A 17,361-nucleotide genomic window follows, 5' to 3' on the forward strand; every position below is an offset into this window, starting at 1 on the left:
GTTACATATATACAATGGAATATTACTCAGCCATAAAAAATGAAATAATGGCATTTGCAACAACATGGATGGACCTAGAGATCGTCATACTGAGTGAAGACAGAAAGACATATTATATTGCTTTTATGTGGAATCTAAGAAAAATGATACAAATGAAAGTAAGGGGATGGAAAAAGTTATTTCACGCAAACAGAAATGACAAGGAAACGGTTCGCAATACTCACATCAGACAAAATGGACTTTAAAACAAGGCTATAAAGAAAGAAGGAAGGACACTAATGATAAAAAGATCAATACAAGGAGAGGATATTACACTTGTCAGCCTATATGCACCTAATATAGGAGCACCCAAATACATAAAACAAACACTAACAGATATAAAGGGAGAAACTGACAGGAACGGAGTAATAGTAGGCGGCTTTAGTACCCCACTCATGTCAGTGGACAGATCTTTGAGACAAAATATCAATAAAGGAACAGAGACCCTAAATGATAGAATAGAACATTTAGACTTAGTTGATATCTTCAGGACATAACAAAACAAAAAAAAAAACCCAAAATACACATTCTTTTCAAATGCACACAGAATATTCTCTAGGGATGACCACATACTGGGGCACAAAACAAGTCTCAACAAATTTAAGAATACAGAAATTACTTCAAGCGTCTTTTCTGATAATGGCATGAAACTAGAAGTCAACCACAGAAAAAGAAACAAAAAAAAATTACATGCAGAATAAACAATATGCTACTAAAAACCAACGGGTCAACAGTGAAATCAAAGAAGAAATTAAATACTTTGAGGCAAATGACAAGAAAACACAACCATACAAAACCAGTGGGATTCAGCAAAAGCAGTTCTTAGAGGGACGTTCTTAGCCATACAGGCTTCTTTAAGAAACGAGAGGTGGCAGCTTCAAGATGGCTAAAGAGTAAGATGCGGAGATCACCTACCTCCCCACAGATACATCAGAAATACATCTATCTACATGTGGAACTGCTCCTATAGAACACCTACTGAACACTGGCAGAAGACCTCAGACCTCCCAAAAGGCAAGAAACAAGAAAAATCTCACATAAACAACTTAACCCACCACCTAAAAGAATTAGAAAAAGAACAAACAAAACCTAAAGTCATCAGAAGGAAGGAGATAGTAAAGATAAGAAGGGAAATAAATAAGATGGAGATTTTAAAAAACAATAGAAAAAAATCAATAAGACCAAGAGCTGGTTCTTTGAAAGCGTAAACAAAATTGACAAACCTCTGTCCAGGCTTACCAAGAAGAAAAGAGAGACGACCCAAATAAACAAAATAAGAAACGAAAGAGAAGAAATCACAGCTGATACCACAGAAATACAAAAAAAAAAATAAATAAGAGAACACTATGAACAATTATATGCCAACAAACATGACAACCTAGAAGAAATGGACAAATTTTTAGAAACTAAAACTGAATCAAGAAGAAACAGATAACTTGAGCAGACCAGTCACTAGAAATGAAATATAATATGTAATAATAATAATAAAAAAAAACGTTCCTACAAACAAGAGTCCAGGATCAGATGGCTTCACTGGGGAATTGTACCAAACATGCAAAGAACTTATACCGATCTTTCTCAAACTCTTCCAAAAGATTTAAGAGGAAGGAACACTCCTAAAGACACTATGAAACCACCATCACCCTGATACCAAAACCAGACAAAGACATAACCAAAAAAGAAAATTACAGGCCAATATGTTTGATGAATATAGACACAAAAATGCTCAACAAAACATTAGCAAACCAAATCCAACAACACATAAAAAACGTCATACACCACAACCAATTTGGATTCATCCCAGGGTCACAAGGATGGTTCAGCATATGCAAATCAGTCATTGTGATATACCACATCAGCAAAAGAAAGGACAGAAACTACCTGATTATCTCAATAGATGAAGAAAAAATCTGATAACATTTGATAAAATTCAATGTCCCTTCATGATAAAAACCCATAAGAAAGTGGGTATAGCAGGAACATATCTCATCATAATAAAAGCTACTTATGACAAACCCAAAGCCAATATAATACTCAACAGTGAAAAGCTGAAAGCCTTCCTGCTGAAATCTGGAACGTCTTAAGGCCCACTCTCACTTCTCTTCAACATAGTACTGTAAGTCCCGGCCACAGCAATCAAACAAGAAAAATAAAAGGTATTCAAATTGGTCGGGAAGCTGTAAAATTATATACAGATTACATGATACTATATACAGAAAACGCTAAAGACTCCAGACAAAAACTACTAGGACTGATAAACAAATTCAGCAAAGTAGCAGAATACAAAATTAACATACAGAAATTGGTTGCATTTCTTTACACTAACAATGAAATATCAGAAAAGGGATGTAAATAAACAATCCCTTTTAAAATCACATCAAAAAGTAAAATACTTAGAAATAAACCTGACCAAGTAGATGAAAGACATATACTGAGAACTATAAAACATTAGTAAAGGAAATTAAAGAGGATTCAAAGAAATGGAAAGATATCCCACTCTCTTGGATTGGAAAAATGAATATTGTTAAAATGGCAACACTACTCAAAGCAATCTACAGGTTTAATGTGATCCCTATCAAATTACCCATGACATTTGTCACGGAACTAGAACAGATAATCCTGAAATTTATGTGGAACCATTAAATTGCCAAAGCAATCTTGAGGAAAAAGAACAAGGCAGGATGCATAACCCTCCCAGACTTCAGACAATACTACAAAGCTACAGTAATCAAAACAGTGTGGTACTGCCACAAAAACAGACATATGGATCAATGGAACAGAATAGAAAGCTCAGAAAAAACCCAGACACCTATGGTCAATTAATCTTCGACAAAGGAGGCAAGACTATAAAACAGAAAAAAGACAGTGTCTTCAGCAAATGGTGCTGGGAAAGTTGGACAGTTGCATGTAAATCAATGAAGTTAGAACACTCCCTCACACCAAGCACAAAAATAAACTCGAAATGGCTTAAAGACTTAAACATCAGACATGACACCATAAAACTCTAGAAGAGAGCACAGGAAAACAGTCTCTGACAAAAAATATTACTACATAAATTGTAGCAATATTTTCTTAGGTCAGTCTCCCAAGGCAATAGAAATAAAAACAAAAATAAACGGGACCTAATCAAAATTACAAGCTTTTGCACAGCAAAGGAAATCATAAACAAAACAAAAACACAACCTATGGAATGGGAGAAAATATTTGCAAATGATGTGACAGACAAGGGGTTAGTATCTAAAATATACAAATAGCTCATAGAACTCAATAACAAAAAAACAACCCAATCGAAAAATGGGCAGACCTAAATAGACATTACTGCAAAGAAGACATACAGATGGCCAATAGGCACATGAAAAGATGTTCAATGTCATTAATTACAAAACTACAAAGAGGTACCACCTCACAGCAGTCAGAATGGCCATCATCAAAAAGTCTACAAATAGCAAATGCTGGAGAGGGTGTGGAGAAAAGGGAACCCTTTTACACTGTTGCTGGGAATTTAAATTGGTGCAGCCACTATGGAAAACAATATGGAGGTTCTTCAGAAAACTAAATATAGAGTTGCCACATCCAGCAATCCCACTCCTGGGCATATACCTGGACAAAACTATAATTTGAAAAGCTACATGCACCCCTATGTTCACAGTAGCACTATTTACAATAGCCAAGACATGGAAACAAACTAAATGTTCATTGATAGATGAATGGATAAAGAAGTTGTGGTATATAAATACAATGGAATATATTACTTAGCCATAAAAAAGAATGAAATAATGCCATTTGCAGCAACATGGATGGACCTAGAAATTATCACACTAAGCGAAGTCAGAAAGAGAAAGACAAATAGCATATGATAGCACTTTTATGTGGCATCTAAAATACGATACAAATCGGGCTTCCCTGGTGGCGCAGTGGTTGAGAGTCTGCCTGCCGATGCAGGGGACATGGGTTCATGCCCCGGTCCGGGAGGATCCCACATGCCGCGGAGAGGCTGGGCCCGTGAGCCATGGCCGCTAAGCCTGCGTGTCCGGAGCCTGTGCTCCGCAACGTGAGAGGCCACAACAGTGAGAGGCCCGTGTACCGCAAAAATAAAATAAAATACGATACAAATCAAAATAAACATATCTACAAAACAGAAACAGACTCACAGATAATAGAGAACAGAACTGTCACTGCCAAGAGGAAGGCGGGGTAGAGGAGAGAAGGGATGGGAGCTTGCGATTAGCAGAGGCAAACTATTTTATATAGGATGGATAAACAAGGTCCTACTGTATAGCACAGGGAACTATATTCAATATTTTGTGACAAACAGTAATAGAAAAGAATATGAAAACGAATATATATATGTATAACTGAGTCATTTTGCTGTACAGAAGAAATTAATACAACATTGTAAATCCACTATACTTCAATAAACTTTTTTAAAGAAAAGATTCCTATGTTCTGAAGCTTCAGGGTTTAATGCAGTATGCCTTTAAAATTTTTGGATAAAGCATTCAAAGGACTTCAGATGCTTTCCTTTTTTCTGCATGTATAATTCAACCTTAGATCAATTCCCCTTAGGGGGAAAAGCCTCTACTATTGCTTCTCTCAGCCCCTGAACATTGCCCTTGAGCTAGCTGATCCACTTCCTGATTATTTGTAGAAGAACCTGAAAGAAATTCTGGTCATCTGTTTACCCTGTGAGGGGTTTTCCTGGGTGCTATGTGGCTTGTCTGATGGCTGCACTGTAATCGCAGGTGGGCAGAATACCTGCTAGCAGCCAGTCAGGGTCCCTGTGAGTGGGGTTCTCGAAGGCCACTAATCTTTCTAACTCCTCTAAATTCAGTAGGACGTTCTGAAAGTGCAGGTAAGAGGTCTTTATGATTCACTGGATCTGCTCCCATCCATGGGACATGAATTCTTTGCAGTGGCGGTCCAGACTACATACACAAAGGATGCTGCATAGCAAGGCCCCAAGGTGGCAGAGCCTGATTACAGGGCCCTGGAAAGTCAGGGGAGTTGTAAAGGACAGCAGTGCTAGCCTTACCACCCATCCTGGGTGATTCTCCTAAATTCACTTCCTGGCTTTTGGCATCTACACAAGTAAGCTGTATACCCCTTGCCTGGAAGTCAGGCCAGAGTGCTCTCTGTAAATCTTGTAAGGAAAGGGAAGTTAAAACAGGTAGACAGGGCCAGATTTTGAGAAGGGGGATTTACATGGAATGTGGACTTTAATTTTTCTTTTGAGTCTAATTTCTGTTCTTCCTGTTAAGGGAGTCCCAAAGGCTGGCTGTTGTACTCCTTTGTGTCCTCTTTATAATTTTGTCTTTCCATCGGTTGATGGAAAGACAGTTGTTGCTGGAAATGCAGTTGTTTAGCATGAGAGCTCACTCATTTTCTCAAAAACAGAAGTTTTTCCAATTCAAAGGATCCATTCTCTGGCCACTGACAAATATGGTCTTATATTAATCTTAATGGTGACTCAAACCCATAAGCCTCTTTATGGCTTAACCATGAACACAAGAAGTGTCCCAAAAGAGTGCAAAAGATGTAGCTTTCACAAGATCCACAAAGTTTACTCCCAGAATTAGCCAAAGAAAGCAAAAACCTTCATTGTCACAGGTAGTACGAATGGTATAGTGAAAACGGAATTCCCACCAGAATGCGTGATTCCTCTAGTCGCAGACCTGCTCATCTCTGACACTGGGCAGGCGTTACTGGAATGGGACTTTTCCAGCACTAAAAAGACAATGAAGGTTGAGACAACAAAGTCCCCTTATGGGCTGGGACACCTTAAGACAAACTTCCGAAGAACTGGCACAGTTGGACAAAGAGAATGCTGCTTGTTGCACTATTTACAATAGCCAGGACATGGAAGCAACCTAAGTGTCCATCGACAGATGAATGGATAAAGAAGATGTGGCACATATATACAATGGAATATTACTCAGCCATAAAAAGAAATGAAATTGAGTTATTTGTAGTGAGGTGGATGGACCTGGAGACTGTCATACAGAGTGAAGTAAGTCAGAAAGAGAAAAATACCGTATGCCAGTGCATATATATGGAATCTAAAAAAGAAAAAATGTACTGATGAACCTAGTGGCAGGGCAGGAATAAAGACGTAGACATAGAGAATGGACTTGAGGACATGGGGTGGGGAGGGGGAAGCTGGGACGAAGTGAGAGAGCAGCATGGACATATATACACTTTCAAATGTAAAATAGCTAGTGGGAAGCAGCTGCATAGCACAGGGAGATCAGCTGGGTGCTTTGTGAACACCTAGAGGGGTGGGATAGGGAGGGTGGGAGGGAGACGCAAGAGGGAGGATATATGGGGACATATGTATGCATATGGCTGATTCACTTTGTTATACAATAGAAAAACTAACAGTATTGTGAAGCAGTTATACTCCAATAAAGATCTCTATATAAAAAAAAAAACATGCTGCTTGTCACTTCATGTCTCAGATCCTGAGTCTATTTGGCTGCCCACCAGTTACAAGCTGATACTTGCATCTTCTGGCTGGCTTCTCTCTGGTTAAGCCAGAGAGAATATTTTCACTGGTCATGAAGCCAAGCTCTCAAGACAGAACAAGACGAGGGGAAACCTCACCCATTTTTTAAATATAAGGGACCCACAGCAAAGTTTTTCTAAACAGATGCAGGTCCATTAGAACTGTGAAGTCACCAGTCTGTGAGGCTGGCCAGAACAACAGGCTCAGAGGACCTATGCCTGCATTTCTACACTATGGTTTTCCTCCTTATGAAAAGTGACACAAAAACTAGAGACAAAAGAAAACAATAGGGCTTCCCTGGTGGTGCAGTGGTTGAGAGTCCGCCTGCTGATGCAGGGGACACGGGTTCGTGCCCTGGTCCGGGAAGATCCCACATGCCACGGGGCGGCTGGGCCCATGAGCCATGGCCGGTGAGCCTGCGCATCTGGAGCCTGTGCTCCGCAACGGGAGAGGCCGCAATGGTAAGAAGCCCATGTACCACAAAAAAAAAAAAAGAAGAAAATAACCATGGAGGAATTGGATCAATAGAAAACAAAAGTACTCAGAACAGATCTTTTCCAGAGTCACTATACCTAAGGAACTAGTTTACACAAGTATTTTTCTCCTGCTAAATTTAGAAATGGACTCTCACCACTTCCAGGAGATTGACGTGGTAAGGATGCTTACCATCTGCTGGCTCTTGTCAGAGGTCCCAGGATCTCCCACCTGCAGCCCCAGAGCAAGTGGTGTCCAGCCAGTGGAGCCCCCCATGCATACCAAATTGTAGGGATAGAAAGATTTTCCCTTCCTCCCTTCTAGGTTCTTTGGCTGATCTAATAATTAACTGACATAAGATGTTACCAGGTGAAAAACTAATTTCGTACATACAGGAACCCCATAAGAATGAGACTCAAAGGCAGTCTCCAGTTGAGGCTTATATACTGTCCTGAGCTAAGGAAAGGGATAGGGGCCTGGGGCTTCAGAGGGCAAGAAGGCAATTCACAGCAGATGAGAAGAGCAGATGTTTGCCACACAGATTTAAAAAAAAAAGTTCTCTCTGGTAATAGCTCTCTTTCTGGACTCTTAACCACTGCGCCACCAGGGAAGCCCCATACTACTTTGTTTCTACTGTCATTTTATAATATAGATACACCATAACATCCAATTTTTGGACATTTAAGTTGCATCCACGTTTTCACTATAGGCAATGTGATAATGAACATTCTTATACCTAAATGTTTGCACATATCCTTACTTATTTCACTGGGGTAGAGGTAGAATTGTTGCATCACAGTGTACTCACATTTTTTAATGCTTTTGAAATCTATTGCCAAATAGATTGTCTTACATAAATACCATACAATGTATTTTGCAACAGCAATATAATTATAGTACCAGCTTCACCACACCCTAATGTTAAATATTGTAGTATTTCTCTAAACTTGGCCAATTTGATTGGACAAAAATTATATCTTGGGCTTCCCTGGTGGCGCAGTGGTTGAGAGTCCGCCTACCGATGCAGGGGACATGGGTTCGTGCCACCATTTGTATTTTATCTTTTCCAACTTGTCTATTCATCCCCTTTGTTCTCTTTTTCTATTAGAGTGTTCAACTTTCAAAAATTTACGTGTAAGAACTTCCTTTAATTTCTTGCAAATATTTTTTTCCAGCTATTTCTCTTTTGTTTCTTAAAAAATTGTGTTTGGAAACAAACCATTGTTTTTTGTTTTATAAGTTTAGCATTTACATGTATTAAATGTTACTTTTTTTTTTTTTTTTTTTTTAAAAAGGTATGAAAGCTTTCAAAATCCAAAGAAGAGAAAAAATCAAAGTGGAACAGTGTTTCGACCTGGACAGAAAGTAACTCTGGCATAAAATATACTTCTGATTTTTTTGTGTGTTTATGTGTGTGGTGGTTTGTCCCTGTGTTGTAACAGTGAAAATGTTGTCTGTACATTTCTTTTTAATTTAACTTAATTTGTTAATCTATAAAATCAAAGATTGGTAAACCTGTGTTTATGTAATGATCAGGGTTACTTGATATTAATACTTTAGAATAAATTGGGATACTTATAAGAGATTCTGTATTTTATTACCTATATATTTAAATCCTTAATGAAGTAATATTGGCCACATGGAATAACTGATTTTTTCTCCTTTGAAGAAGAAAAGAGAATGTAATTAAATACATTTCTTACAATCACTGACAGTTGCATATTCAGCATCCATCTTGCATTTGACAAGCTTTATGCTTAGCACCTTCTTGACTGTTTTGGAAATAAAATATCCAATTATCTATCTACTGATTCAATTATCTGTTCTGATTATCTGAAAATGTGGAATTTACACACAATTTAAATAAATTTAGTTGTTCCTTCAATCAGCAGTGAGATGACATCCCCCTAATATACTACATCCAGCCGCAAGGCCAGGAGCCTGAATGATGTCCACTCCTCCCCCAGCTCCATGACGACTTTATCTGGATGTGCTCTGATCTATGAACTAAATTGTAAAGTCAGTCACTATCAACACAAACTATATATAGTCATGTGGTAAAGGGAAAGGAGAAAGCTAAGTAGAATATGCAAATAAATGCATAAGACAGCAAAGAAAAATGTACAGGCTATAACCATTGCCCTTTCTGCAATTAATCATGAGGCCATGGCTGATGTGTTTCATTTCTCTCTTCCATTACTTATTCCATGTTCCTCTGACTTCAGCCCTCACCTTAGTGGATTAGAGGCCTTAACTAAGTGGGATGGTCTAAACCTTCTTTTCCGTCTGCGCCTTTGGTGGCCTAAGACTGCAGATGTCTTCCATTAAATTTACCATGAACACTCAGTATTACAAGATTCCCGTCATACTTCTCCCATCCCCCACTGTATAGCACCAACTCTGTATTCACTCAGCCAATATTGTAATCCTCCCCTTTCAAACCATTGGAATCATCACTATGTTCCCCTCATAGAAGCAGTCCACCTTTGCTTTCCTCTAAACCAGCAAAGCTCGGAATCACAAGGAATGCGAGCAAAGATGTTTGAGTCACTAGATATTAACTGAGAAGTGCCATTCTCCCTTGCACTTTGGTTCCCAGATCCTTCTATTAAAGCCATGGTCACTGGTTCACAGTATATACTATATGCACTACATCTTGCAGACGAGGACTCTACCCTCACAGAGTTATCTCGCCAAAAGACCAGCTGTTTCAGGGTGAGGGGTATTTACAGTAAGTCCAGGGAATTCCCTATAAAGTGAGTTTCATGATCAGAAGCAAGTGTCGTAAGGGATAGCGTAACAGTGAAAGCCATCTAGTGAGGCCCTGAAAGATGGTGGTGGCAGAATTTTGGAGGACAAAGCAAATCCAATTCCAGAATGTGTCACCTTCAGGGAGGACAAATTGCTGCCTCATCTCTTAGGAGAGGGACACATGTAATCAACCTTCCACCAGGCACGGGCTGGCATCCCCTGGTATGTACCTACGTGGTTATTGCTGCATACTAGTAGGCTGTCAGGATAGGTGGATGGTCAGGTCAGCTGCAGTGAGGGGAAAGCCATATTGTAGAGCACACATAGACCCCCATCCTGGCCACCATGGCCACTTTGTTCAGGAATACAGTAAACAAGTACTGGGTAGCTGGAAACAAAGGCTGATTGATATCCATAGAGAGGTCATCTAGAGCACCTCATTATTAAAAGCACTGAGGAATTTTAGCTGAGCATTCACACGGGACACAAACATTCTCACTCTGAATCCATTTCAAGAACTCTGGCCATACCTTTCTCCCAGACCTCCTCATGGCCCCTTCTCCAATCATGCTGTTTCCAAATCTGATCATTTAGTTAAGTTACTAGCCACTGTCTATGAATGAGCATGGACTTCTATATCAGACATCTCTACCTCCTGGCAAAATGGAAGAGACAAGTTCAGAAAATCTGCTCCCTGGGGTGATTTCCTACTCTACTGGTCATCAAGGCTATCCCCTCAGTATAGCAGAAATGCCTTCACTCTGATGCATTCACAGTGGAGTTCTGGGTCTCTGGGAAATCATGTTGATGCAGACCGAGCATCTGTTAATCCCCAGAAGGTTTGGTTATTTCTCAGGACACCTGGGAAATGGCCTGGTGAGTGGCTTTGGGTCCTTTGGGGAAGACTTAGAGGAAGGAAGATCCTTAGCAAGTATTCATGATGTTATCACAGGGCCATTTCCCTAGACACTTGACTTCTCCTGCATTCTTGGTCTGACCTAGACCTGAGATTGGGTCAGGGGCCATGACTATATTGTGAAGACTTAAGTTAGGCCTTTGTTTACTAACAGAGAGTTTTTAAAATAATAAAAATCAGGTAGCATCTTTGACCATCTATTTTGGTCTTAAGGACCCCACAGTTAGGCAACACCAAAGATCCCTGTAGGTCAGACCATTGTAATTAATGCACTGGCTCTGCTGTTGATTATAGTACCCACATCCACCTGGCCTCTCACATTGCAGCTACCTGACCTCACCCCTGCTGCCCCAGGATCCATCATCACTGAAATCAGCATGTTTCTACTACAGTATCTCCCACTTGTGTTCTCATGGATTGTTGCAGAGTCTACAGACTGACTCATTCAACAACCATTCTAACACCCTCACCTCCATCTTCCTATGGTCCTTGGAAAGTGAATTACTGAGTGACATAATCTCCATCGCAGCCATGCATGGCTATGTAACAGTTCTATCTAGACAATGAGTATAAGTAGGTAGAAGTCCCTGGGGTAAACTTCCTTCCTGGAATGAGGGCACAATGTCTGGAGATGCAGCAACCATCTTGCAAACATGAGGGTGAAAACCACAGACAATAGAGCAAGGAAACAGAAGGAGCCTGGTTCCCTGATGGCATCACTGAGCTGATATACCAGCTCTAAATGTCCTACTCAGACCTTCTTATGCCTGAGGTAGATAAACCCCTTGTTTGCTTCTCTGAGTAGGTTCCTATTATAGCCAAAACCAATCCTGACAGATGCACCAATGATTTCATAAGGCCTCACTGAGGAGTATTTTCTGACACGCACACTATCTTGAGGGACAGATTTAGGTGGTGGTAAGTTGGAGAGTTGTACATCATTCATTCATTCAACATATGTATCTCACAAAGTCTTTGGATTTCTTTCTTTATATTATACCAAGATATTTCAGGCACCTCAGCTTTATTCAGTGTGAGTCATTGAGTCTGGGTTCCAAATACCCAACCATGGAGTCAATCAGAACATTCCCAGATGCTGAAACAGCACACTGAATCAAAAATTAAGTGTATTAATTAAAAACAAAAGTGCAGGGACTTCCTGGTGGTGCAGTGGTTAAGAATCCACCTGCCAATGCAGGGGACACAGGTTCGAGCCCTGGTTCGGGAAGATCCCACATGCTGTAGAGTAACTAATCCTGTGCACCACGACTACTGAGCCTGCCCTCTAGAGCCCACAAGCCACAACTACTGGGCCCGTGTGCCACAACTGCTGAAGCTGGCGTGCCTAGAGCCCATGCTCCGCAACAAGAGAAGCCACCACAATGAGAAGCCCATGCACCACAGCAAAGAGTAGCCCCTATTCGCTGCGATTAGAGAAAGCCCGCAGGCAGCAATGAAGACCCAACACAACCAAAAATAAATAAATTTTTTTAAAGTCATTAATGTATTCAACTTGACCAATAATTATGATTTTCCCTACTTAGCCTAGTACCCACACACATATTCTACCTCCACATATATTCTTTAAAATTTGCATGAAAAAGAAAAATATTGTAGTTTTTTTATTGTCTAAGCCTTCTCCTCCCAGATTGACTTTTTATATTATTTTATTTATTTATTTATTTATTTTTGGTACGCGGGCCTCTCACTTTTGTGGCCTCTCCCGTTGCGGAGCACAGGCTCCAGACACACAGGCTCAGCGGCCATGGCTCACGAGCCTAGCCGCTCCGCAGCATGTGGGATCTTCCCAGACTGGAGCACGAACGAACCCGTGTCCCCTGCATCGGCAGAAGGAGTCTCAACCACTGTGCCACCAGAGAAGCCCCTGGATTGACTTTTAATTCACTCCCTAGGGCATGCTGGGATGGGACAATAGAAGGGAGGGTTGGAATGCAAGAATGAGCATTCTTTTACAAGGCTGATCCCTCACAGATGGGGGCATTTCAGGTTCTTCAAGCAAGGGACATAAGGGCTGCCTCACTAAAGATTTTAAAAGAGTGGGGATTCAAGGGAATCTAGTTTCTTCCATGTGTCTCCATCCCAATTATCAGGGATTCAACTCTTTTTCAATCAGCACCTTGACTTTTCCATAAAAGATCTAAAATGGCTATGAACTCAATGGATGTCATTCAGTAAACTGTGGGATCAAACTCCTGTTTTTGTGCCAGAGTTTGGCACAAAAACAGAAATATAGATCAATGGAACAGGATAGAAAGCCCAGAAACAAACCCATGCACCTATGGTCAATTAATCTATGACAAAGGAGGCAAGAATATACAATGGAGAAAAAAAAAAGCCTTTTCAATAACTGGTGCTGGGAAAACTGGACAGCTACATGTAAAAGAATGAAATTAGAACACTCCCTAACACCATACACAAAAATAAACTCAAAATGAAAAGGGAACCCTCCTACACTGTTACTGGGAATGTAAGTTGGTACAGCCACTATGGAAAACAGTATGGAGTTTCCTTAAAAAACTAAAAACAGAGCTACCATATGATCCAGCAATCCCACTCCTGGGCATATATCCAGAGAAAATCATACTTAGAAAAGATACATGCAATGTTCATTGCAGCACTATTTACAATAGCCAAGACATGGAAGGAACCTAAATGTCCATCAACAGAGCAATGGATAAACAAGATGTGATATATGTATACAATGGAATATTACTCAGCCATAAAAAGGAATGAGATAATGCCATTTGCAGCAATATGGATGGACCTAGAGATTATCATACAAAGTCAGACAGAGAAAGACAAATATCATATATCATTCATATGTGGAATCTAAAAAAAAATGATACAAATGAACTTATTTACAAAACAGAAACACACTTACAGACTTAGAAAACAAACTTACTGTTGCCAAAGGGTAAAGGTGGGAGGGAGGGATAAATTAGGAGCTTGGGATTAACATATACACACTACTATATATAAAATAGATAACAAGGACTTACTGTATAGAACAGGGAACTCTACTCAGTACTCTGTAATAACCTATATGGGAAAAGAATCTGATAAAGAATGGAGGATATATATATATGTATAACTAAATCACTTTGTACACCTGAAACTAACACAACATTGTAAATCAAATATACTCCAGGATAAAAAGAAAAACTCAAAATGGATTAAAGACCTAAATGTAAGACCAGATACTATAAACTCTTAGAGGAAAACAGAGACAGAACACTCTGACATAAATCACAGCAATATCTTTTTGGATCCACCTCCTAATGAAAATAAAACCAAAAATCAATAAATGGGACCTAATGAAACTTAAAAGCTTTTGCACAGCAAAGGAAACCATAAACAAAACGAAAAGACAGCCCACAGAATGGGAGAAAATATTTGCAAACCAAGTGACTTACAAGGGATTAATCTCCAAAATATACAAACAGCTCATGCAGCTCTATATCAAAAAAACAACTGAATCAAAAAATGGGCAGAAGACCTAAATAGACATTTCTCCAAAGACATACAGATGGCCAAAAAGCACATGAAAAGATGCTCAACAACACTAATTATTAGAGAAATGCAAATCAAAACTACAATGAGATATAAACTCACATCAGTCAGAATGGCCATCATCAAAAAGTCTACAAACAATAAATGCTGGAGAGGGCATGGAGAAAAGGGAACTCTCCTACAGTGTTGGTACGAATGTAAATTGGTACAGCCACTGTGGAAAACAGTATGGAGGTTCCTTAAATAACTAAAAATAGAGCTACCATATGATCTAGCAATCCCACTCCTAGGCATATATCTGGAGAGAACCATATTTTGAAAAGATACATGCACCCCAATGTTCATTGCAGCACTATTTACGATAGCCAAGACATGGAAGCAACCTAAATGTCCATCAACAGAGCAATGGATAAAGAAGATGTGGTACATATACAATGGAATATTAGCCATAAAAAAGAATGAAATAATGCTCTTTGCGGCAACATGGATGGACCTAGAGATTATCATACAAAGTAAGTCAGACAGAGAAAGACAAATATCATATGATATCATTCATATGTGGAATCTAAAACAAATGATACAAATGAACTTATTTACAAAACAGAAACACACTCACAGACTTAGAAAACAAACTTATGGTTACCAAAGGGGAAGGGGGTGGACAGGGATAAATTAGGAGTTTGGGATTAACATATACACACTACTGTGTATGAAATAGATCATCAACAAGGACCTACTGTATAGCACAGGGAACTCTACTCAGTTCTCTGTAATAACCTACATGGGAAAAGAATCTGATAAAGAATGGAGATATATATATATATATATACATGTATAACTAAATCACTTTGCTATACTCCTGAAACTAACAATATTGTAAATCAATGATACCCCAATATAAGATAAAAATTAAATTTAAAAAAATTTTTTTAACTCTGCATTTGACTTTCAGCCTCTTGGCTCAGAAAGAGAAGGGATTCTTTTAGCCTTCATACAAATCCCTGATTTTCAGCTTATGCCTTGAGCTAAAAGTATAACCATCTGAGCTTGTCTTTCTCTTTAAGCTCTCTAGTGCTATATTCAACTCACCCTTTTGAAATCCTCATGTGTTTCATACTATTCCATAGCAGCAACCTCTTCAATAGGTACTTCATTCCCGGGAATAATCTGTGATATTTTAGTTAGCTGTTTTGCCACTGCATGTCGTGGTATGCCAAATTCACATCCCTTAATACAGAGTGGATTTTCCTTGCCCACAGCCTTTAACTAGGGCAGATAACCAGTCCCAAATGTCCCCTAATTTTCTTCAAAGTCTGTTGCCTGCAACCACTTCTGGTACTGATTTCTGTATCCATCAAATTTTTAGCTGTAAGTAACAGAACCCAACCCTGCTCCTTTGAATCAGAAAGGAATTTATTGATGGTTTTATTGGTCTAGAAAACAAAGAGATGCTCAAAGACTTGTGGGTTCATGTCACTAGTCTTTGGGTGACAGGGAACCTTAGCTTGAAGGGGCTGTCACTCCAAAAAACAGGCCTCTGAGAGCCAGCCAACCAACACCAACCTCACCCAAAAGACTCTTGCTGTGGATGACATCATGCTATTTGTAGCTCACAAAGTCTGCCCACTTCTGAACTTCTAGCTTCTAGGAAACCCCGCGTTTAAGGTCAGCAGTCTGCTCTGCTACGGAGCCTGGGCCTAACAGGCATAGCTCATAGTTACTAAAATAAGCAAAAAATTCAGTGTTACTTATTTTTTATTTCAGTCACTAAGTGGTGATCTCATCATCCTTTGATGTTTTCCTAGTCAGTATTAATAATTCCTAACCTGGGGCTTCCCTGGTGGCACAGTGGTTGAGAAGCTGCCTGCTAATGCAGGGGACGCGGGTTCGAGCCCTGGTCTGGGAGGATCCCACATGCCGCGGAGCAACTAGGCCCGTGAGCCACAACTACTGAGCCTGCGCATCTGGAGCCTGTGCTCCACAACAAGAGAGGCCGCGATAGTGAGAGGCCCGCGCACCGCGATGAAGAGTAGCCCCCGCTTGCCACAACTAGAGAAAGCCCTCGCACAGAAACGAAGATGCAACACAGTAAAAATAAATTAATTAATTAACTCCTACCCCCAACATCTTTAAAAAAATAAAAATATAATTCCTAACCAGAAATCTAGTCATCTATTAGGAGTCTGACTGGGAGAACACTTAATGTGAGCACCAGCTATTAACTTGCAGGTTTTTTGTTTGTTTAACTATATCCAGTCGCCTCCGCTTTATATTGAAAATTCCACAAAAGGCCAGATTTTTGTGCATGTTTTTCACAGCTGTAATCTAGAACAGTGCGCCTTGTACTGGTGATCATTCAATAAATAAATAATAAATATTTGTGAGTGAATCATTCTTATTTCAACTGAAATTGGGATAAATTTATTCCTTTGAATAAATAAGGGGAGAAGAGAAAAACAAAATCTAATATTTTAGCCATTAACTTTTTAAGATTAGAACTGATATGATTGATTAGGAATCAGTTTTGATTGTAAAAGCAATGGAAATGGGCCGTCTACAGTAGTTTCAGGAGGTATTAGAAGTATGGATTCTTTTTCTTTTTTTTTAGTTTATTTATTTGGCTGCGCTGGGTCTTGGCTGCCGCACGTGGGATCATCTTCACTGAGGCACGCAGGATCTTTTATTTGCGGCACGCAGGATCTTTTAGTTGCGGCATGCGGGATCTAGTTCCCTGACTAGGGATCAAGCCTGGGCCCCTTGCATTGGGAGCATGGAGTCTTAACCACTGGACCACCAGGGAAGTCCCAGAAGCATGGATTCTTAAATGGACATTTTACATTACTCTAGTAAAATATTCAATACTCATCAATATAAAGAAAATATATATATATAATGTAAACACTAGACAAAGGCATTATGTCATGTAGTCTACTCATTTTCTAGGCAACCTGACATTTTTTACAGAACTGGTATAGGACTCAGCCTCCCAGGAAATTTCCAAGAATCAAACAAATCAACAACAGAAAGCAAAGAATATTCCAGGATAACAAATACCATCAACCATATGCTGAAAGGGAAATTTTTAGAGGTTTTAGACAGAAAGTTGAAATGATGCATTTTGGCTAGACATTTATTCTGGCCAGATATT

The 17,361-nt window shown here is 39.5% G+C and overlaps 1 protein-coding gene across 2 annotated transcripts in view; it reads left to right on the plus strand.

Moving 5' to 3' along the window:
* Window positions 1–8,596, plus strand: part of PEX1 (peroxisomal biogenesis factor 1) — a 72,574-nt gene extending 63,978 nt beyond the window's left edge. For both annotated transcript variants that reach the window (XM_024767114.1, XM_024767113.1), the window contains one exon: window positions 8,311–8,596. Coding sequence is in view for 1 of the 2 variants with exons in the window: in XM_024767113.1 (XP_024622881.1) it covers window positions 8,311–8,395 (85 nt within the window). In the remaining variant the exon portion in view is untranslated. The remainder of the gene's footprint in view (window positions 1–8,310) is intronic.
* Window positions 8,597–17,361: the final 8,765 nt, after the last annotated feature.

The sequence above is a fragment of the Neophocaena asiaeorientalis genome, unplaced genomic scaffold, assembly GCF_003031525.2.
Source record: "Neophocaena asiaeorientalis asiaeorientalis breed wild unplaced genomic scaffold, Neophocaena_asiaeorientalis_V1.1 scaffold70, whole genome shotgun sequence".
Taxonomy (NCBI): domain Eukaryota; kingdom Metazoa; phylum Chordata; class Mammalia; order Artiodactyla; family Phocoenidae; genus Neophocaena; species Neophocaena asiaeorientalis.